The sequence below is a fragment of the Haliaeetus albicilla genome, chromosome 7 (assembly GCF_947461875.1).
Source record: "Haliaeetus albicilla chromosome 7, bHalAlb1.1, whole genome shotgun sequence".
NCBI lineage: Eukaryota > Metazoa > Chordata > Aves > Accipitriformes > Accipitridae > Haliaeetus > Haliaeetus albicilla.
Window position 1 is genome coordinate 13,592,272 of NC_091489.1, and position 23,969 is coordinate 13,616,240.

The window sequence follows — 23,969 nt, forward strand, 5'->3', positions numbered from 1 at the left end:
GTTGTTGTTTTGGGTTTTTTGTTTAAAAAGAAGCCTAACATGACCTCTTTAAACGAACAAATTTTGTACTTGGTCTGGTGGTAAAGACTGGAAAGCAGAATTTGAGAGTACTTCTGCATGTGTTTGCAATACTGCTGGAATGGTGTCTGAATCCTGAGTTCTGCCTTCTTGTAGTTGAGCATAGTGGAAGGAATTTCCGATAAACACGGTAACTATGATTTAGGTTAGAGAGAAGTACTTAAGGACGTTATTGGGTATAAGAAATGGTGCATTCACCCCCACAATACATAATATGCAAGCATCATGTGTCAGGGTGAAGTTTTCTTTTTTAAACCAGGATGTATAAGATATCCCAGGAGAGAACCCGAAAGAGTTTAAGCAGTTACGCAGTTTATAACGATATTGACAAGAGGCTTCTGTAACAAAAAAAGTTTCTTCAGATCACTATGAATTGTGCAGGAAAACTTTACAGATATTTCAGTCATCCTCTGAATTTTTTTTAGCCAAACACTTTCAGCTTTTTTTTAAAGGAAGGTTGATAGCCTTATATGCTTATAATGAAAAACTTAAGGATAAATGTAGTATGCAGATGTCTTGAGGTGAGTCGCCCACTGTTGAAATATCTAAGCAATATCTAGTATACTAAAAACAGAGGACCACCAAAAATCTAATAGGATGAAATTTAAACCTATGTAATCTAGGGAGTAAAAAGTTTTATTGCTTTCTTGGGCTGACAACACTGAATGTTCCTGAAAAGTTTTGCATCCCTCCATTCTCCCCAACAAGCCTTCTGTATTCAGCTCTCCCCTTCTACTCATTTAAAGGAGTCACTGCAGTGTCCCCAGTCTGTGGACATTGTCTCCTTTTGTTCTTTTTTGTGTCTGGAGCATTCTATAACTACCTGCTCCTCAAGTCTGTGTCCTCTCCTTGCTTCCTCATTTACCTCCAACATTCTTATTCTTTCTTTTTTTTTCTTTCTCTTTCAGGGTGCCAACATTTTAAACTCAAATGGGACATGGGCAGAGCTAAGATGAGGGGTATTGTTTTGCTGGAATATGCTCAGTTCTGCCATCAACCGGTTCTCTGATCTATAAAGAGCTAGAAGCGGTTGAAACTCTGCCTCTGCCAGCCAGAAGATGCCAGGGGTTCCATGTGCCCCCGTTTCCCCTTTGAGTTCTCCAATTTGCTCATTGACGTCTCTGAAATTTTGGAATTGATTGGATGCAGTCTTAAAAAAAGAAAAAAAAATTGTCCAAAGAAATGCATTCAAGCTGAATGTAAGGGCCTTGCAAGCTTGGCCTGTTCCTTTTTGGTTTGGTATTTTTGGCCTTTGTTAATAATTTTAATTCACTTAAGTTCATGCAAAATCTGCCTTTAAGATCTTTTTAGCTTGTTTTTCTGTGGCATCCTATCTTTTTCCTTTTTCTGGCTCCCTTTTCTCCTTTGCAACAAATACAAAGCTATTGTTCTTATCTTCTTACCCACTGTTCTGTCTGTGTGTGATTCCTTTCTTCACTACTAACTTCAATTGATTACTTTGTCCTCTGGTGCTTATTCCAAACTAGAGCTGATACGCATACCATCAATTTGACCCGTTTTCATATCTCTCAAGACTTTTCTGCAACAATCCTTATATACAGCTGGCTGTTAGATAGCCTTTAGGGAATCTGTTATTTTAAAAGGTTTTGTGGCTGGGGTTTTGTGTGGGATGATTTTTTTTTTTTTTAAGAATTCAGAGCTGCATCTGACCTGTGTGAGCACATAGTTTTGGTTTTGTGGGTGGAGTTCAGCCTTGTTGTCCCTCTCCCACTTCTGTTATGTCCGTCCTTTTTTCTTCTTTCTTTTTTCTTTCATAAATCTGTAAAGTCGACACAGTCTTGCTATGTCTGCACAACACTATGACCCCTCATCCTGGTTGAAGGATGAGAACTACTGTCTGCTAGTTTAACAAATAATAACTTGACACAAAGCATGTAAGCATGGATCATTTTATCTTGCTTGTGTTGCTCTTCAGCTAACTAATGTTACTACTTGGCATATGAATTTTTTTTCCTTGATCATATGCATTTATTCTAGTAACTGTTTCTGTGTGCTGGATGGATTTGACACCTATTTAGTTTTAATAACATCTGGGCCTCAATAGGTGCTCTTCTGGCTGAAAGTATTAACCTTTATTTCTTGGGGTGGGGGAGGGGGTGTAGTTCTGTAAGAAAAGTGGTACGGACAGAGCATAATATTAAGAAATTATGCCACTGATGCATGTTCGCTCTTTTCCAGAAATCTTTATGTAGGAAGGTAAATTGGGAAGATCAGAGTACAATGTTACTAAACGTGGAAAAAGAGAAGAGGGATTAGCAGTTCACGCCTGAAATGTTCTTAAAAACCAAATTAGCTAGGTTGTGGTTTTTGTTCTAAGTCATCCTATTACAGGTTTTATAAAGTAACTTTGTACAATTGTAAGTATTTAAAAGCTTTGCAAGCAGTGGTTTAAAATGAAAATACAAATGTCCCCTGCATTTTCCATTAATAGTTTCATCTTGCAAAAGAGTAATCCTGCTGTATTTGTATAAACTGAATTTTTACATTTCTTCTGAAGTCATGTACAACTCCTTGGGTTGGCATATTTCTCCTCTGCAGTAAGATTCACTTTCCATTTTCAGCAGGAGGTAATGCATAACTGGTATTGAAATGTTTGGGAAAAGATGTAAAATAAACGTGTATTTTGATTTTTGTTTTTAAGTTATTAACCAGTAATATGCAGATGCTGTGAATCCATTCCTTCTGTCATTTCCCCCTTAAGCCAGAGACTTGGTCATTGCTTGAAGATTGTTCCGAAATTGAGAAAGAATAGCAAAAATATTAATCCAAGGTGTATCATACTGTATGGTGTTAGCTTGTCAATGTCCAAGATCTCCCTGTCATTGCTTCAGCAGCAATGCAGACCTCCACCCTCAGTGCCAGTGACTAAGTCACTGTTCTCAAGATAGTAAGCTTCACATGCGAGCCCCTTGTGCATGTGTAGCAGCTATGCTAGCTGACCACCTAAAGCTTTCTGTTTGATGCTACATTAATTTTTCAATGATGATTGGATGCATATATATCTAACTGTGATGATATTTTATCAGTAATGTCAAACTTTCATCTGTCTTTTATAGAATAACAATAATTTGGATGCCTGTTGTGCAGTTCTCTCTCAGGAGAGCACAAAGTATCTCTACGGTGAAGGAGACCTAGGTTTTTCGGATGATTCTGGGATTCCTGGACTACGAAATCACATGACATCTCTTAATTTGGATTTGCAGTCACAGAACGTGTATCACCATGGAAGAGAAGGAAGTAGAATGAATGGAAGTAGGACTCTAGCTCACAGCGTTAGTGATGGACACCTTCAAACCAGTCAGTCCAACAATGAACTGTTTCAGCAGGAACCACAGACAGCACCTGCGCAGGTTCCACAAGGATTTAATGTCTTTGGGATGGCTAATACAGTTAGTACTTCTAATCCAGGGCAGCATCTTGGATTTCACCTAGGCGGCAAAGGAGTATCTAACTTGTCTCAACAAACACCCAGATTCAACCCCATTATGGTAACTTTAGCCCCAAATATTCAGCCTGGTCGCAATACCCCTACTTCTTTGCACATACATGGTGTACCTCCTCCTGTACTTAACAGTCCACAGGGAAATTCTATCTATATTAGGCCTTACATCACAGCTCCTAGTGGTACCACTCGACAGACACAGCAGCAGCCAGGCTGGGCATCTCAGTTTAGTCCCATGCACCCTCAGCAAGTCTACCAGCCTTCGCAGCCAAGTCCCTGGACTACTCTTCCTACATCCAGTACTACGCCACATACCTCATCGCAACACTCAACGCAGCCAAATCATCAAGGCCACCAGACTTCTCATGTCTATATGCCTATCAGTTCTCCTACTACTCCACAAGCACCTATGATTCATTCATCTGGTAGCTCACAATCCTCTTCTCATAGCCAATATAACATTCAGAATATTTCCACAGGACCTCGCAAAAACCAAATTGAAATCAAACTTGAACCACCACAAAGAAACAGTTCTTCTAAGTTGCGTTCAACTGGCCCTCGCACCTCCACTACTCCCTCTTCCCTCAACAGCCAGACATTAAGTAGAAGTCAACCCACTGTTTACATATCGGCCAGTCCTCCAAATACTGATGAAGTGATCACACGCGGTCAGCCCAAGGTCTACATTTCAGCAAATGCCACAACAGGAGATGATCAAGTTGTGCGGAACCAGCCCACGCTTTTCATATCGACAAATCCTGGAGTTTCTGCCACTTCTAGGAATATGTCTGGTCAAGTAAGCATGGGTCCTGCATTTATTCATCACCATCCACCCAAGAGTCGAGCAGTGGGCAACAGCACCACTGCAACCTCTCCTCGAGTGGTGGTTACGCAGCCTAACACAAAATATACTTTTAAAATTACAGTTTCTCCAAATAAGCCCCCTGCAGTTTCCCCAGGGGTAGTGTCCCCAACCTTTGAACCTACAAACCTTCTAAACCTTCCTGATCACTATGTTGAACCAGAGGGTATCCAGCATCTTACTGACCCTGTTTTAGCACATGTGGATAGGATCAGTGATGCACGGAAATTGAGTATGGGATCTGATGATGCTGCCTACACGCAAGGTAATATTCTTAATATAAATAGTAGAGATTTCAACCAGGTTGTCAATTCAGTATGTAGATTACAGAACAGGAAACAGTTGATAACCTTTGTGATGTTAATACAGTATCTTCAACTTTAGCATTCATGAGCATTTCCTAAATAAATAAAAAAGCTTTATAAGCAAATCATAGATTTCTTTTTATGGTGAAGACATGTAACTGAATACTTGGAGGTAATTCTTCTGTTTGTCTTAAGTAGACATGTTGCCTGTTCAATGAAGTGGACTTGTAGCATCTTCATTTTTCTGTTGTTCTGAAACATAGAGTTTGTTCAATTTGTCCTAATGATTTAAAGTTACAAGTCTACTGGCAGATCTTTGAATTAATTGAGGAACTGTTTCCATTGGATAATGTTCCCGTTTTTTTCTTTTTGAGAGTGTATGTAAGAAGCAAGAAAAGCAGACTTCAAAAGCAATTAGTGGGACGAAGTATTGGCCTCCATGTTTCCTAATGTGTGCCTGACAATAAAATGCTTAAAGTCTTGATACTTCCGTTATAAAATGTGAGAAGGAATGCCACACCAAAGAAAGCTATTTTAAAGGATCAGTGGTAATGGGAGGGTAAACCTTAAAATATGTGATATGGCAACCCAACCTATTAATCTTTTTCTTCTGTTTTCATGTTTTTGCATGCTTTTATTACCAACTTGATGGCTTATTAGCCCTCCTGTGGACTTTTTGTATAAAGTTGTTGAATGAGTCTTAGGATATTTAAGATGGGTTGTCAAAATAATTTCTCTTTGACCTCATTGGTCCTCTTTGGACTTACCAAACAATTCAGCATTAAAAAACTGGCTTGTTCTATGACCACTCTAAATGTTCTTCAGATTAATTTAGCCATTTTGTTCTGTGTAAGTACAATGGTCAGGACACTGAAAGCCTCTTCTTGCATCTGGAGTACTATAGTGATGAAGTCAATCAAAAACTGATGATAGCTTGCGCACTACTTCTGGATGTAATATCTTTGGTGAGAGAATAATCCATCTTAACTCAAGTGTCTAAAGGTTAGGTGTCAAAACAAAAAAAACCTAACCATCCTAGACTGTCTTTTACAATTAATGAAGAGTTAAAGAACTTCAGAAGGTGATTCATCTGTAGATAAGCAAAACAAATTGCCATCCAGAAGTGCTATTCCCTTTCCTTACTCTGAAGGGAGACTTGGATGGCTGTTTTAGGCCTAGAAGACTTCAGATATCCAGAAATTAAGCAGTTGAAATCTTGTCCTTAGGCTCTAAATACTCTTCTAGATCATGAAGTTGCTTCCCAAGCATTCTGCATTTTAGGTACTTGTTGGGGAAGGGTGTCCCTTTTTCCTGTTCTGTCTCTCTGATGGGACTGACTTTTACTAGGTCTAGCTCTTCATCTCTTGTACCCCTGGTAGTGATGGCTAGCGTAACCTGACTGCCTCCAGAATCTCCACAGGCTGCAGGTATCAGCATCCAGTTTATAAAGCTGAGGCAAGCTTGATATACCCATTTCTGCTATGCAGCCTAGAATTCAAAAGCATTGACTGGCTTATGTCCGCTGCGGAGCGCAGTTGTTCTTGAAGCCAACACAGATGCAGTTTTTAGATGAAATGTAGATGCATAAAGTGGGCTGGTGCAGCCTTAGGGACCTTAGGGAAGCACCAGCGTTCTGTGTCCTTCACTAGTTCATATAAAGCACACTCAAGCTTGTGAAGTTCTTCACATTCAGAAGTGTTTGGGATTTCTCGCATGTGTTGCTCCATTTCTGCTGCAACAAGTGCAGTATTTTTTAAACTTTTGTTCTTTAATCTTCGGAAAGTTGAGAAGTGTGTGATAGACTTACTTGTATGATCTTGATATCTAGAAGTCTGAACTATTGCTTTTAAACTTGAATCTTTTATTTGGGGGGGGGGGGTCTGTTACATACTAAAAGGGATTTGAGTTACTTGATGCTTTCTGCTGTGAGGCCGTGTTCTAAGCTGCTTATAATTTAGCCAGACTGTGCAAGAAACCTTCCATTCTAGGTGCTTTTCTTATTTTAATTGTAGCGAGAACAGATGAGTAGTTTCTCTGGCCACAATTAGAGAAAAATGTATTTTCATCAGCTTTTCCATTTCTGCCCAGAATGCTCCTTATCTTGGCAGGGAGAACTGAATCTGGCTTGGGGTAGAAGGAATGCGGAAGGTGGAGTTGCTTTGGTGTCAGTGTCAAAGTGTCAGGGATGACAGTGTCAAAGGAGATTTCGTTTTCTTTGTTCCAGTGAATTAAATTCATATGCGTGGTCCAACCCAGGAGAATAGAAGGTGTGTTGGACCTATCTGCAAGTGCTGCTGCCTGCCACCTAAGAAACTTTGCTTCCTTTAATTATGGTGCGTGTAGGCACTCCAGTCTCTTTCATGATTAGATTTCTGGTTTTCCTCCCAAGTAAGTTGCAGTGGGTAGTAGAAGGCTGCCACAGATCTCTGTCTTGTTTGCTGCCAGAACTGGAGGTTATATGATGTGAAAAGGAGTAGGATACTGCTCAGATAAAATCAGTGTAGTTGCCCTGGAATGCTAGGTTATGTCTCCCCCACTGACTTTGTGATGCTAAGAAACTCTGTCACCAGACTTTTCAGAAGTGGTTGCTAATTAATGTTTCTCGTTTTCTGGGATTCCAGTTTGTGATACTGCGGACTTGCTTGTGGAAATGTTGAGAGCACTCATTCACTACTGAAGTCACTAAGAATTAATGATGCTGTGAGAAAAACAATGCTAGGTGCATGCCCAAAAGGACAGCCAAAAGAGGATGCGTTTTTATGCTAATCTATTTAGTATCAGTTCTCTGTGTGTACAGGAGTATCAGTTCCCATTACTTAGCAGTGATTTCAATTTATAATATAATTAGTTTTATTAATATGAAGCAATTACCCGAGATTTCAATTTATTACTTTAGTATAAAGTGTATTATGGATGAAAAACAGTGAAATCCTGTTAGAAACTGAAAATTCTGTACTCAGGAATGTTTTTGTGATATACATTCACTATGCATGCAGTCGTATGTTGAATATGAGTATTATTTAGTGAGGCTAAATAATTATTTAATAGTTGTTCATTCTGTATATAGCTTTCCATCTGTATAATGGGCAGGCATCCTATCAAGAAAATACATAATTGTGTAAGAAAATCTTTAAGTTGATGTTTTCATACTAGGGAGCTTAAGTCCCTTAGTTTAATACTACTTGGCTTTTGACTGTGACTTCTTCATATTTTCTTGGGGAGGGGATGGTATGTGTAGAGTTAGTCATTGGTACCAGCTCTAGGTATATATGTGGATGTTTACTTAGTAATTCTTGCCACTATGTTTTTAATGTAAATATGTTAATTGATAAACAAGTTTAGTAACTTGACATTTTGCACAGTCCTTGCTTTGGTTTCTTGGAGACTTTTAAAATTTCAAAAAGAAAAAAGCTGCAGGAAACAAATTTCTTAAAATCCTAACCAGTCCTTGAAGATCTTTAAAAATAAAGACTTGAATGAGATACAGCTGTGCCCCATGCTCCAAGAGGCTTTAAGCCCATTACATCATGTGATTTAAGAAAAAAATACAGCCTTACATTTGGCTCTGTATATCAGGCCCCACTTGAGTGACGCTCTTTTTAAGAAATAAAATGGCAAGAATGTTGGAAAAGGAGAATAAAAAAAAAACAATGTGAACTCTTGAAATTGCATATTAAATGCATATTAAATGACTTAATTTTGTGCAACTTCAAATACAGATTTTGAAAATGTGCACAAACATGAAGCGTCTCCTGAGAATTTCATGAACCTACTGCCACAGAGTAATTGCATTGCCAGAATTCCCCTTTCCTCCATACTTGGCAAAATAAGAAATTTCAGAAATTCGTATGTCTGTAGAATAGGGTGAAATCATTGTGTTCCTAGATTAGCTTTTTTCTGAGAAACACTTATAATAACAGAAGATTCTCTAAAGCAGTACTTGTTTAAAACTGAGATTCACAGAGGCTTTGAGAAAACAATTATGCATACATTTTCAAATTTACAAGTATATTCAGTACCTGTTTGAGTAGGTCTCTGAGAAAGGAAAAGTGAACTTTTGTCCTTCAGATTTTAATGCTCCTTGTAACTATAATGATTACAGCCTTTTTATGGAAAATGTGCACTTTGAATGTCAAAGGAAACAGTGGCATCTGCCAAAGTGTTGAAGTATACTGTTCTTGCCAATCTGCTGAATGTGAATATGCAGAAGTTGAAAAAATTGAATGTGCATAATACCCTGTTTGCACATAATTAAAAAGTTGAACATGAAATCTGTTCTGGTTGTGGTACAATAATGACGAGTCAAGGGGGCAATCTTTGTACTTCTTTTGCTAGGCTGAGTACAGTAAATAGCTTCTTTTTAAGAATGTCTGAATAAACAAGTGCAAGCCTGAGGCTTTCTGGCTTGTACTCCAAGTTAGTCTATGTAGAGTAAACTTGGGTGTGCCTGTGCTGCCTGCAAAGGCGGAATCCCGTTCCTGCAAGAAGCACGGGATTATCAAAAAGACCGTTAAATGTCTCCTTGTAGACAGTGTAAACTAGACCTAGTAGCTGAACTGCATTAGATTCAGAGATGCACTGCAGTTTTTTCTTAACGTTTTCAGTTGCTCTGATCAACACTAGAGGGAGCTGAATACTTAAATTGCTGTTTTCCATTAATAAATACTGCAGTGGGATATGGGGACATTTTGTCTTCCAAACCCCATTTTTTTCCTGCAGCTGCCAAATTGGTATTTAAGCAAAATTACAAAATTTTATGTGAAAGCCACCACTTAAACCTATGTCTTGCCAGTCCCTTATCCAAGTTATTTTTAATAGTAGAAGTTTAGCATAGCAATATCAAGTGATTCTTCTTTAATTGTAATGGTAATTTTGTAATGAGTGTGTTTACAATTTCGAATCCCAACAGATTTTAAAATGGTAAAGTAGTCACAAAGCTGCTAGGACAATAAATTGGATCATGTCTGGAAAGTGATGTGAAAATGAAGAGCATGTAATAGTGCTGTGGGCATCCATCAGTGCCTTCTGCTCCCTGTGCGGTTCATTAATGGCTGCTTAATTTCTAAACCACAGAAGTGGGAGAACACTGAAATGAGAAGTTGTGGGTTTTTTTCCCTTTATAACAGTAGCTTAAAAAAAAACAGGGAGGGGAGGAGGTGGCAGGGCAAAATCCTCCAGAGATAGAGTCTTGCTCATAGTCTTATGCTTGAGTCCATGCCATGCCATGTGTCCTGGAGATATTCTGGTAACCCTTTTTCTTGCTTGCCACATCCAGCGTACTGGCTGCTCACCAGCAGCCTGCATCCATAAGTTTGACAGGTCTGAGGAGTTCGGAGTCTGGTTGGTAGAGCACAGCTGTGTTGCTGCAGGTCAAGTACCAATAATCTGGGCTTCAAAGAGTTGCCTCAGCAGTAATACCAAGGCAATGAAAATTGAAGAGACTATCTAAAATTGGAAACAAAGTGTAGAAGGAAAAAGGGGTTGTACTCTTCCCGCAAGAGCAGAGGCAAAGTAGTCTTTTATTTCCTTTCTTTATAGTTGCAGCTACATTTGTAACTCCTGGAGTTTGTAAATGGGAAAAAGTTCCTTCAGCTGTTTCTAAAAGGCTTTTCAAGAGGGGAGGCTGTCTTTTGAGACTACTTACCTGATGATTCCAAGCTTTCAACAAAAATCTTTATCTTGGGATTTCAGTTACTATGGTTTTCTATTACATAGGAGCACAGCTGCAACTTTAACCATAGTGTGACTAGTGGCTACCCTAAATAAAGGTGCCTATTTATGCAAACATCTCTAAATCGAACAAAACCAAGCAGAAGCTCAAGCAGCTTTGTCTTTTCAGTATCTTTTGAACACAGGTGGCTCAGAAGCCTAGGCTGAATCTCAGTAAGGCCTTGCAGTTCTGTAACACTGTACAAAAATAGTTTAGCATGGTTCCTCCTTTTGAGAATGTCTGGAAGACAAAATGTGCTGGATGAATGAATGAACAGGCAGGAATTGCAGCAGAGGGCAGTTCCGCTTGCTGAAGATACGGAAAGTTGCATCTTGGGTTTTTGCTATTTTTAACTCTGCTGCTACTTGGGAAAACCTAACCAACCAAATCTGAGTGCTTCTAATTTTTTGGTACCTGAAGAAATCGTGGTGAATTAAACATGATGTTCCAGCCGGAGTTTTGCTTAAACACTTTGTGAGGCAAATTCAATCTTTTTAAAACACACTGTTATTGCTACTTTTTTATTATTTCCACAGTGCTATGAAGGTATCCGTAGTCTGTGAAACTGGTCCTGGTTTATATGAATTAGTAATTTAATGGATGAATGAATGGCTGTGCAGAAGTTGAAATGATTGTTGGGTTTATTTCATGAAATACTTCTTCATTTTTATAGAAGGTGATTACTGCTTTGAGCAGTGTTATCTGCTCATGTGGTGATATTTGATAGTATACCTACCTTTAATGAAATTAACTCCTTAAATTGTATGAATTCGATTGCGTCTTCTGCTTTTTAAAGCTAACTTAATAGTTTCTAAATTGGGTCTCCTCATGCCATTTTCTTTACAGATAGTAAGCAGTGTTAGAAATTAGAAGCTGAGCTAATGGTTCTGCACCATAGTTAAGGAATAAAATGGTATACAATCCAGCCTCTGTGATAAATATAACTGATGTTTGCCAGCAGTATTGCTTGTAGTACTTCCTGTTTTAGTTTCATTTGGTGTCTCCTGCTATGACAAGAACACTGGATTATGTTCCAATCCAAATAGCAATAAAAATCAAAGTCTTGATGCTTATCTAGCATATATAGTACTTTGTATTGCAGCTGTCTCTCTGAAGTCCTCCTCATACTACCTGTTTTACAATGGTTGGGCTGAATACAATACAAGGAAATGTTTGTTGTTGGTTTCTGTTAGTCATTCTTGTAGATTGGTTGGGTTCTTGAAAAAGATGTTTACAGATTACAACTAAATTTTGCAGGGTCATCTGTTAGGTGGTATGACTTTCTCATTGTATTTGCTTGTTGTCTGTAATTGATTTGTGCTGTTTTCGAAAATACAACACTTTTTGTCTTACAGCAGAGGTTTTCTTGTGAGGAGAATGGAAAAGCCATCTGTAGCAATGTTCTTTGTCTGTATTTTCCCAAAAGAATACTAACTTTCATCTTTATCTGATGTCACCATGTGAAGAATAATAAAGTAGATAAAATGGGACTTTATGTATTGCAGCTTTACTGGTACATCAGAAGGCCAGGATGGAGCGACTTCAACGAGAACTTGAGATTCAAAAGAAAAAGTTGGATAAACTAAAATCAGAGGTCAATGAAATGGAGAATAATCTAACACGAAGGCGCCTGAAAAGATCGAATTCTGTTTCCCAAATTCCATCAGTAAGTTGAAATGTTTGTAGGCTATAAATGTAAACCACAAGTGTGGTCTGTCACAATAAATTAAAGGAACAGTTGCTCATATATTGACAATATGCTAGTGACAGACAGTATAGCTAGAATTAAACTGGTAAATAGCGTAGTTTAGAGTAAAGACTAAATATGTGTTATTTAACCACAACCTTTCCGTTCACTAATTGCTTTGTGAAGTGTTGCTTTTAAAGGCAGTCACAAAAGGCTTGACCTGGTAGTCTTCCCGGATGTTCTTAAAGGCATGATCACTTAACTCTTCAGACTACAGTTTAATACTCATACTGCTTTCCACACAAAGTGTTTTTTGGTCTTCATGCATATACCAATCTCAGAGAAATTGATTAATGCACCAGTTTTCAGTGCCAGAAGATCAGCCGTTGATCGTGGTGGACCATGGGCTGTGTCCTGATCACAGTCTGGAGTTGTTCAGTCAGCTCTGAAGTCTGATGAGAGACAAGAATTCAGTGGGTCTGAAAGCTTTATGTAAGATTATGCTTGGATTAAAAGAAAGGTCATTATAAGGAAGGTTCTTTTATCTTCACTTCTGAAATAAATCAATGCTGTCTACCTATGTGTGAATGATAACTGATAATAAAATGGGAAAATTTGGTCTAACAGGCAGATTTATTTTTTCAGCTGGAAGAAATGCAACAGTTAAGAAGTTGTAACAGACAGCTGCAGATAGACATAGATTGCCTAACCAAAGAGATTGATCTCTTTCAAGCAAGAGGTACAGTATGCCTTAGTACATCAGCAACTGTAAATGTTGATTTTTTTTTTCCTTTCTTCTTTCACTGTCTGCATGTATCAAAAGTGTCTGTGTTTATAAATGATCAGTATAGACACTATTTGCAAAATCATCACATTAGTTTGAGTGAAACCATGGGAGTAATTGTCTTCTAAGCCTGTTGTTTTTGTTGGCTTTATGATTTTCCTAATCCCACGGTCATTCCTATCTCTTACTTGGCTCAGAAGAGAGAAACTTGTGATGCCATTTATATAATAAATGCTGGGGGCGGGGGGGGGGGACACGACAGAATCTGGTTATTTGAGTATCGAAGAGGGAAGAGAAGTTTTCTAAATGATACAGCCATACATATGTGTCCATCTCTCTTTCTTGTATTCCCCTTCTTCTGTCTTGTATTCAGCCTCTCAAGTTAGCAAATACAAAGTACAGCTGTAACTTCCAGTGTGCTCTCCTCCTTCCACTTTCCTTGTCTGCAGGGACACAGCCTTTGGTCATGAGGGCGAAATTACAAGACAGCTGAGCCAATTCAAGAGCTGCCAACAAGAGGTCCCTCTCTCTTCCTGCTTCCCTCTCTTGCCACTTACTGTGCTTCGGCTCTATATTAGCTTTTTAGACCCTTTGCAGAGCTGATGCTACTCACTAGCCAAGCAAAAAATGTTGCATTGCTGGAAAAGCTTGCTGCAGCTGATGTGAGGGAGAGGCACGGAAAGGGAGAACTGAGATGGTGAGAGGGAAGGGACTAATGCTTTCCACTTTCAGCAGCAGCGAGCTGTTAGATCGGTTCAGTCTTGAGCTGTGGAAGTTCTTCAGACAGTGTACCTGCAGATAAGGAGAAAGTAAACAGGTGTACTGAATGTAATGCTGCACTAAAAACTTGACCTTAAATAGAATATTCAAACTGCATGTGATTTTATATCTGTTTGTTACAGTAAGTTGGAGTTAGGAGTTCCTCAAAGTATTAAATCTAAGCATATATAATACACTGCATAGTAGATAGCACATCTCTTTCAGTATAGTTACAATTTAGAAAAAGTCTCGGGTAAATTTTACTAATAAAATGCTGTTAAATATTTGACAGAAAAAAAATGTTTAAGGAGTTTGGTCTGCTGGATTCTGTTACTGATTTTATATGGCATATTTGGGGCAGTAAGTTTCTTCACGTGTATTGTTGACATCTTTAATATCTCACTTGGGTCAGTATTGACACCTTGATATAAAAGGTGATAAGTGAATAATAGTACTGTTTCAGAATCACTGTCAATACCTGATAGGCTTTCCTATTCAAGTTTATTTTTAAAACTGCTACACTTTCTTTTTGTTTGTTTGTTTTGTTTTTAGGACCACATTTTAATCCCAGCGCTATTCATAATTTTTACGATAATATTGGATTTCTTGGTCCGGTGCCACCAAAACCCAAAGGTACTGTACTGGTAAAATTTGGCTTTGATACTAATACCTGGTTTGCATCTAATATCAAGTTCTATTCTATGAATCTAGTTTAAATGTTGATTATGAAATAGATTATTTCAAAAGCATCCAAACCTTGCATTTTATTTGTATTTGCAGTAAATGTGCTTCTGTTTGCTCTTGTTTCCTCTATTCATACATTCAGGAAAGAGAAGTATATTAAATGGGGTATATTTGAAGATGGCTAATATGTTGGGAGGTAGTTTAAGTAAGTGGAAGCATGCATCTTTTTTTAAAAATGAGTGTGAGATACATTGCTTAGGGATCAGTGAAACTTGCTTAGATGACTTCATCATTGTCCTTGGTGAGGAGTGGATTTATTTACATGTTACAATAACTCAGTTTGGTTACCCTGACTGGACTTCCTGGCTACTGTAGAATTTGTATTAACAATTTACATAAAAGCCTCTTCTGACTATTGTTAAATATAGTTTTAGATAGTTGAAGTGGAAAGGAATGCTGCCCAATAGGGCAGTCAATATTGCTGAATTTATTAGTCAGTCTTGAATATTCTGCTTGTCATTGTTTTGCACGTTGGTTTTTTTTCCCCCTAATGGGATGGCAAACAAAGCAGAATAATTACGTCTTGTGTGTTACATAAAGCAGAGAGTGAAATTACCTTGTTTGCAACAGCATCATACTGTGACCTATAGGCAGACCACCAAATGAAATAGATAATCCACTAAAGTTTCTGTGCAGTCTTTCTGTCCAGGAAGTTCTCCACATAATATATATGTGTGTGTGATTGGTCCTTGTGGTGTGCAGTAACTGTTGTTACAGAATCTTGTCTTAGGATTTCTGACCATTCTGTATTTCAGAATGGTCTGGATAAATTGGATTTTTTTTTTTTGTCCTCCAGACTGTAACTCCTCCAAACTGAAACTGTTCTTCATGCTTTATAAGGTTTTTTTATCCTTCATTATCCAATCTGTTAGTGAAAATACTGAGTAAAGTTAAATCCATATGCAGTCCTATTAGACACATTTTACATCTGAACCATGAAGAATTTATCAGCAGTTTTGTCAATTACGTGGTTCCCTTTACAGTAAATAAAACCTAACCTATCAAAGAAGGAAAATTAAAATTAATTTTCTGTGACTAGCTGTTAACGTTTGCATTGACTCATCTTCTAGGAACTCACAAATTTAAGTGTTTAATTTGGTACAACCTATCCTGAAAATGCAAAGTTAACCCTGACTGGTTTATAAACCTCTGAAGTCCTTCTTATCCTTTCTTTCTTTTTAAAAAAGTATCACTACTGTATCTTAGTCCTTCATTAACTTTAACTTTCAGTTCATTTTATTTTAAGTTTCAGTTTAACTCTGATGTAGGTTATGACTTAAACCAGAATTACCACTGTTCAAAAAAGAATGATAAATAATTCTTTTTGTGTTGTGATCAGTAGCCTTGTACTTCCCGAAGCTGTCACTGTCATTTTTCAGCAGTTGCAATAGGCTAGTTGCTAATGAGATGTTCTCCAGTTGAAATAATTGGCTAAAAGATTTTGCTGCAGTTACCTAAACTGGGAACCCTTAACTTGAGAAGTCACTCTTCTCTCTTTTCAACTTTTTCATCTCTTTTCATCTTTTCTCTTTTAAAGTAGTTGAAGATTGTTGTCTAATGCATCATGCAAAAAGATGCACTTGTATGCTTGGGAGGATTACCCCATAGCATGACAGAGCTAGGCATTGATTTTTCTTTAGTGTATCTGACTGCTTATGTTGTTTGAGGAAGAACTGCTGATACTCATTCAAGGGTCAAGATGTTAAATATGTCCAAAGGTTACAGAGCACTTATTTCTTGTGATAATTAATTTTAGACTGCTCCATAGACCTCAGTCTTCTAAATCTTGTGCATGTTTCCTTTCCTGATTAATTTCTAAATTTTATCTCCTTTTCATGCAACAGCTTTGAACTGAGACCAAAAGGGAAGAAAGCAGAGTGAAGGGATGGGAAACTTGCTTTTTATAGTTTCACCTTGTGCCATTTGGCTGACTTACAATCAAGCTGTAGTCAAGGGGCTGGTAAAAAGCTGCCTCTGTCACTTGTAATAACTGTGCTGTTCTCAGAGGAACAAGATAGTTCTCAGTTACTGAAAAAAAATCATCTCAAAATTCTTTCCATGCTGTTCTTGGTTAGTAACTGCTTATCTTATCTCTTTCGTGTCACAGATCAGAGGTCCATTGTGAAAACACCAAAGACTGTTCCAGACACAGATGAAGATGAGGGAGCTCAGTGGAGTTGTACTGCCTGTACTTTTTTAAATCATCCAGCCTTAAATCGCTGTGAACAGTGTGAAATGCCCAGGCATTTCTGAGCCAACGGGCCCGTTACCTTTTGTAAAACCATAGCAAACATACAAGGAACTATCCAGTCATTGGGGGGGGCAAAAAAAGCATTTATGCGTAGGATTTTGTAAAATTGAAGGTGTGACGAGATGGTATTTTGCTAATATTAAATGTCAGCCCACAGAGCTAGTAATACCTCAGTGTTGTGTCACAGGCAGTTGAAATTGATCGGCTGAAAGGTAATCTGCTGAAAGACTCAGTTGCCAGCTGCCTAAACCATGTACAGTATTACCAGTATCCCAGTAATACACACCATGTTCAGTGCTTGGGTGTTGCCCATCCTCTTCTCTGCCCCGATGTCACTACTGAATTTTGACAGGGGAAAGGAATAGAGTGCTAGCGTTTTTGTTTTCAGAGCTTTCAGTGAAACACTACATGCACAGAGGAGATCTAAAAGGAACAAGGTTTAACTATTTAAACTGTTTGCTGCCACATAGTGCCTTCGATAAAGGGAAGAACTTCACAAATCAGTGGTACTCTTTGCCTTGTCTTCCCTGAAAACATCTCTGTGAAGCCAGAAATCAGTACAATCACATCTAAAGATGAAAAGGAAAAACTGCATGCGTTGTCTGTACAATACACACAGTGAAATACCCCAAAGCTTTTCCTACTGTACATAGCTCTAGAGCCTGCTTTAAGTGATTTCTTTTCTTCACCTTTATTATTTTCTTGTACTTCTGTATGTATAGTGTAATAGTCTTTTTGTTAACTTTCTTTTTTCCCTTTAAGTGATTAAGCACGATCATGTCCCTTTTTTTAAGCTTTTATCTGAGAGAAGCAATGCCTTAAAATAAGAGCATTAATAAGAAACTATGCACAAAATAGCTTTCCTCTGCTCATTCTGTACATTGCTCTTGTAAATGCTGATGATCTGTGAAGACCTGCAGATGCAGCGTGGTAAAAATGCAGGAAAAGTTGGAAGAGTTATGCATATAGTTCACTCTGTACACTGAGTTTTACGGTGGGTGACACAAGGTAGCATTTTGTCTGGCGTGAGGAAACTTTTTATACGAAGAAACTTTCAACCCACCAACAGATCAGCATCCAATTTAAGCTTGCTTCATCTGCTGGGTATCTTGCAGACTCCTGAAGAGAGATTCATTGGGGAAGTACATACAGTGCCAAAATCAACAGCAGCAGCATCGTACAGCTTTGTTCAAGGACTTTAAATGCTTTCCTGTTTTGGCAGCCAGTTTCTAAACCTGACTTTGTGGTGAAGTCTCATATTTATAGAAAACAAGGATAGCAATATTTAGGACAACTGAAATAAAGGCTGGAAAAGAGAAATCAAACAGACTTGAACACTGAAGCAACCTCAAGCATCTCTTTATTTTGATGATCTATTTTTTTAAGGAAAATATTCACATGATCGGGGATGTATGTAACCAAGATCAAGAAAATGGAATTCCAGTACAGTATGCATGAAAGACGGCACGCAAAGAATTATGTAGCAGCACTTAGCGTGAGGCTGGAGGGAGTGCTCACAATGTAGCAAGAGACAAAGTAGACTGTCACCCACTGTAAACATTTGCCAGTGGACACTTTTATTAGGAGTTTTACAAGTGATCTATGTGAATGCACAGAGGCCTTTGTTTTGAAGGCTTTGCATTTTTTTATGTGGAAAGAAAATGCCAATCCCAGGTAATTAGGCAGTAGACCCAAAGCACTTGCATTCAATGCATTTTGTTTATAAAATGAGGCCTTGTTTTTCAGCTTCATCTGCAGTTCTATGTGAAGATTGACAAATCAGTTTTTACCTGTTTATTAATAAAACCTAATTTGGATATCTTGAGTTGATGGTTTTGTGATTTAGCTGGGTAAACTGCCTTTGTAACAGATAAGTTATTTATAAAAATTAAAAAAAAATTATATTCTAATGTTTGGTTTTGTGATTTGTTTGCTTTTTTCCATGCTGTGGAGCAACAGAATACTCACGGAACAATAAGCATTAACGGTATTAAAAGTAGGCTGATTTCTTACGACCAGAGATTTTATTTAAGCCTTGGTTTTGTTGAATCTTGTATCTTTCCTCCCATGCATTATTCTGTTTAATTCTAATTCAGTGAGTGCAAGGAATGTATTCCATAAAGTTGCACTGACAAGATTGTGTCCTGACCAAAGAACCATTCACTTATTCATAAAGGAGTAAGCTAGACACAGGCCCTTTTTACTTCATGCTTTAAGGGTTTATGATTTTAGAAATACTGTTCGAAATGGGCAACCAGTTTGTCTAAGCTAATAGATTATATACTTTGTGTACTGTTAATAGAAGCACAGTTTAGGAATTAATATGGTTAAACTGTATTTTGGTGCTATGTATATTATAGTGCTATGAGATGTGGAGTGTTCCTGGACATGCCTTTCCCACTTGGACCCTGTCTAGACAGACATTTGCTATGTGGAGTTGGGCTTTTCCTGAGTCACAGTGATGCCATGTAAAAGCCCTTCAGGAGCCATCTATAAACAGATTTAACTACAGATCCAGCAAAAAGCTTTCCTTAACACAGATTGATCAACTGGAGTGCCTTAATCTGCTGTATGAAAAATAGTGTTTGGAGTGAGGAGGGCAGCTGCATTGAAAAAGCAAACAACAAACTCCAGTCAGCTATGGGGTGGAAAAAGCATGTTCAGAGAAATAGGTAAAATGGAATTCTGCTCATCCTATCAAAGCATAATTAATCTTTTCCCTGCATTTTTTGAGTGTTTATTTTCTGAAGGAAAAAAGAAAAAGAATATTTACATCCTAGCTCCAGCTAGTTATGCAGAGCCATCAACACATTAGTATGAGAGTGTATCAGGCTGTATTTTCAATAACCGATCCTGGAATAGTGGGACAAGAGAAATGACATCTCCAGTGTCGTCCGTTCCACAGACTTTTGCCTTCACTGTCAGGGGTTTTATGTTCTTCCTGTATTTTGGGTCATGTATATTGTTACTTGTTTCTTCAAGTGGATACCAGTATATTGGCATATCACTGCTGTGTGTTTTTAAAGGGTAGGTTTTTAAGGGTTTAAATTTTGAAGGATGAAATAGAACTATATTTCACTGCTTTTTTTTCTTTTCTGTTTCCTCATAGAAGATAAACATAAAAAAAATGAAACATTTGCTATAAGGTTAAACTTTATATTGTGAACATCAGTAGTTTATCTTGGATGCTGATTTATGACTTTATGTTTCTGTACTGTCTTTGTCAGGTATCTCTGTAATTGTAAAAAAAAAAAAAAAAAAAAAAATTTCACTCTTTAGTAGGAAGGGAGAAGCACACACTTCCTGGCTTTTAGAGATGCTTCTGCTTATTTTTCGTGAATGTGACGTGCATCACTTGGTCAAGCTTCAGAATTGGGATAACTTTAGAAATGCAGGCGGTGAAACTGAAGAGCTGGTAAAAGGGCCGCTGTGTCACGTCAGCTCTGTGGAACTGACTTCAGTTCACATTGCTAGTTTTCTACATAAGTTAGAAAAACATTTGTCTTCTGCAGTCTCCTATCAGTAGAGCTGTTCTGTTGCCCAGGAGTATGGTTATGTGTGGCACACCTAAAATTCAGATTAATTGTCAAATTTGGTATCATCAGTCTCAAGCTAATGATACATCAATTTTAAAACTGCATGGTCAGTATTTGTGCCTGTCCGTGTGTGTTATTTATGTGAGCTTAATCAGTTTTATGATCTTGAAACGTCTACCTTCAGCATATTTTGTAGATGCCCAGGGAGAATACATCTTTCATTTTAAGAAAAGTATCGTTATCAGTACTGCATTTCTTCAACCAAATTCGTCTACATTGAATGTACATTGGAGCCTAGACACAAATTAAAGGAAGACTTGATTAAAGATGCTGAACAAGCATTAAAAAAAAAAATAAGCCAAATATTGAAATCTACTGAGTGTTTGCCCTTTTCAATACTACTTCTTTGCTATTCTAAAATGGGGAGTATTGCTATAAAACAGTGGCAGAAACTTTTCAATACAGTTCACTAACAGCATCTATAATGTAGCTTGTGATCCATGGCAACTCTTATAATATTTAGTTCTAACTTTCAATAGTAAGGAAATGCTTTGACATACTTTCTTTATCTCGTATTTGTTAAAGAAAATCATATAGTTTGAACAGAAAATACAAATTAGCTTTAAACTTTTGATTGCTTTCATTGGTACAGAGTAGAATGATTAGAGTGCATTCCTTTTTCAAGCCTGACTGCTTGAATAGCTCTTTTATTGCTTTGAGGAACAGCCTTTGATTTTATGTAGCCCAAAATGCCTTGTGAGGCTCATGTTTTGTGTAACCTACTTAAAAATTACTGGAGAGTGAGAGAACGGGAAGAGTTAGTGTGAAATGGTTGAGGGCTTCAGGCTGCGTGACGAGCTTGAATGCTATAGGAACGCTTGGGGATGATGATGAACATTGAGAATGATGCAATTTTACTTTTTTTTCTTTTTTTGCTACAGTTCTCAATGGTTTTTTATTTGTTTCTCTTTGAGCAATTCCACATCAGTTACATGTTTGCTTCTACACTAGAGCTTCTCAAACAGTGCCACGTTCAGAGGCAGCACTGGTAGAACTCACTGAAGTGATTGCTTCATTTAGACAGTTAATTCCTAACAGTGTAAGTGGATGTAATTATGTTTTCATCAACTATGCAGATGTTTTTAATATTTAACCAAAATGTTACAATCTCTGGCCAGTGCAATGCTGCTGCAGGCGTGAGTTTAGCCAACTGTTTTTCCCAGTGTCCCATTCTCTTCATTGATTTAAGTTGCAGATATCTATGCATAGTTACAGAGGACTTTGAGCCAAAATGATTGGTTATCTACATGGGTTCAAACTGCCTATTATTTGCAAGTTTATTTAAAATAATAAAACACTATCATACTGCATGTGAGAGCAGATTTTGAAGGAGAAAAGTAGCATATCAATTTTGGTACTATTCAAATGAGCAATCTCAGATGCTTGTATAAACCTAATACCATTTTTTATGGATGCACATTGTGTTACAGCTTTAAATTCTGTGACTGCTTGCTATTTTTCCTCACTCTTTATAGGAGTACAGTGCCAATACAATTTTGATGTAGCTGATTTGGTAACAAATTAATGGAGAAATGTGTATTAAGCATTTTTAATGTGGTTTTGTCTTAGTAGATATCAGCAGACCACATCCAGCCAGTGACTGATAAGCTTTGCCTAAATTCAAGTTCCTGTTGCAAGTGATTGAGATCCAGGGCTAAGAAATATGATGATGGAGAGAGGGAGGAAATGGACTAAGGAATGCTGTGTCCTTTGTTCTTCATATGCAGAAGCAAGCGGTGTTGCTTTTCTTGCACCCCATTAACATGCAAACATGTTACATGTAACATGTAGCAAGTAAACACGTTTATCACATCACATAGCCAGTCATCAGGGGACGTTCCTCGTTTTTGTGGTGGTTGATTGAGTTGGTTGATGTGTTATGTTCTGGGGCATGATGACCAAATGTGTTTCTGTCCCATGATTTCTTTGCAGGCTCGCACAATACAGTGCGAAGCAAGGTCATCAGAGGAACAGTAAGGTTGGGGAACAGCAGCATCAGAGTATTCAGTTTATGTGCATTTTGACAGGAAAGGATGGCAGACATCTCGGGCTCGCTTCAGAAGCAGCAGGAGGTGCAGTCTGTGTAGGAGGTACCCAAAACCAGTTCACACACAACTCATTTCCCCTTCATGAGAAGTGCAGGTGTATCTGCGTGCGTGACAGTCATGTCTGCATCGTGTGCTGGGGTCTCACGCTTGGCATGTTTGGTTATGTGCCAAGGAAAGGTTCATAAGGTCCCACTAAGAAAAGGACAGTGGGAAGCGAGTCCCTGGCGTGCTTCGTCCGGCTGGTACGCGGCTGCTTACCCATGGCAGAGGAGGGGTGGCTGCGGATAAAATGGGTTATTCTGCCCCTGCGGTTTTGGAGGTTGGATGCTTATTCCTTAAAATAGACACTTTATAGTCTCAAAAGGAAGGCCAATGCATCAGTAGTTATGGGTTAGCTTTTTACCATCATCCTACAGTAATAAACTCTTAAAAGTGGTGTTTTCTGATTAAGGTAATGAATCTAGAAGTGAATTCAAAAGAGGTTAGTGAATATTGATAGCTCTTCTGATGTCACAGGAAACGTGTGTGTCAGATGAGAGGATGGATGTTTGGAGTGAAATCTTGATTATGAAAATTATCAGCCCAAAAACTTCAAATAAAGAATTAGTTTTATAGTGGCTTTATATTTATGTTGATCTAAGATTATAAGCAAAGCAATATTTGTATGTATGGAATGTCTCTTATCAGCTGATAGAAAAAAAAATTACTTCATTTACAAACTACTCATGGTAGCAACTCTGTACTTCATAGTTAGCTGTAAATTGTAAGTTGGGGAGCCCTTTTTTTGGTTTTTTTTGTTTGTTTTTTATTATTTTTAATATTTGGCATTTCATGTGTTGTATCCTGGGTAGAACATAACTGGACAGATGGATTTATTTTTTACAAAATCTTTTCTCAGTTTTGCTTTTGTTGTTTGTTTTTGTTTTGTGGTAGTCAGATTTCCAGAACGACTTGTGTGGTGTCTTACAGTATTGTAAGGGAGGCTTACTGTCACCCAGTCTGGGGGGCTGCTGCTTGGAAGAAACATGCAGAAGATACTTGGATGCGTCACACCCCTTCATACTCCTCTGAGTTCTTTGGAGCTAGAGCTGGCTGGCACCCTATGAATCATAGTGAAAAAGTATGAAATGCCACTCAAAAGGCATTTGGCTGAAACTAAGTTTGTCTAAAGGGACTTGTTAGAGAGGACAGGGAAGGTAAATTGGGAAAGTTGTAAGAACCACCTTCTTGTGCAGCAATTGAAGCAGGAGCAGGTCTAGCACTTCTTTCTGCTGGAACATTTATGACACCACTTTAGGGTTTGGATGCTTCCTCTCATGTATAACCTGTAAAGACATCCTGAAGTTAATAGAAGTTTTCTCACAGTCTTTGTTGCAATAGCATTTTTTTTTGCTGCTAATGGGGGTGGAATAGGGCAGAGAAACAAAGGATCCCAGAAGATACTAAATAAAAATTGTAAACATACCACAAGTGCCAGTACCACCACAGTGATCGCTTATCTCGGCAATATTACTGTGTCACTGGCTCACTTTCTAAAAGATGCTGTGCTCTGGTGATATGGCAGCTGTGCTCCAAGCAGTGTGCGGAATGTGAACCCAAGATTTTGCTATTCCCTGTGCCTTCATTCATCTCTGTCCCTCTCTCTGCCTCCGTCTTTGCCTTTTTGGCTTTCCTTTTTCCCC

At 38.1% G+C, this 23,969-nt stretch overlaps 1 protein-coding gene across 2 annotated transcripts in view; it reads left to right on the forward strand.

The window, feature by feature from the left end:
• The window catches only part of TAB2 (TGF-beta activated kinase 1 (MAP3K7) binding protein 2), a 69,581-nt gene extending 51,028 nt beyond the window's left edge, over nt 1-18,553 (forward strand). Inside the window, exons 1-6 of one of the 2 annotated variants that reach the window (XM_069786979.1) lie at nt 1,002-1,277; nt 3,156-4,668; nt 11,924-12,084; nt 12,751-12,844; nt 14,201-14,281; nt 16,500-18,553. In XM_069786979.1, the coding sequence (XP_069643080.1) occupies nt 3,276-4,668; nt 11,924-12,084; nt 12,751-12,844; nt 14,201-14,281; nt 16,500-16,645 (1,875 nt within the window). In that variant the 5' untranslated portion in view covers nt 1,002-1,277; nt 3,156-3,275 and the 3' untranslated portion in view covers nt 16,646-18,553. Of the gene's footprint in view, nt 1-1,001; nt 1,278-3,155; nt 4,669-11,923; nt 12,085-12,750; nt 12,845-14,200; nt 14,282-16,499 lie in introns of those variants that run through there. The other variant, XM_069786978.1, reaches the window with a different exon arrangement.
• The last annotated feature ends 5,416 nt before the right edge of the window (nt 18,554-23,969 follow it).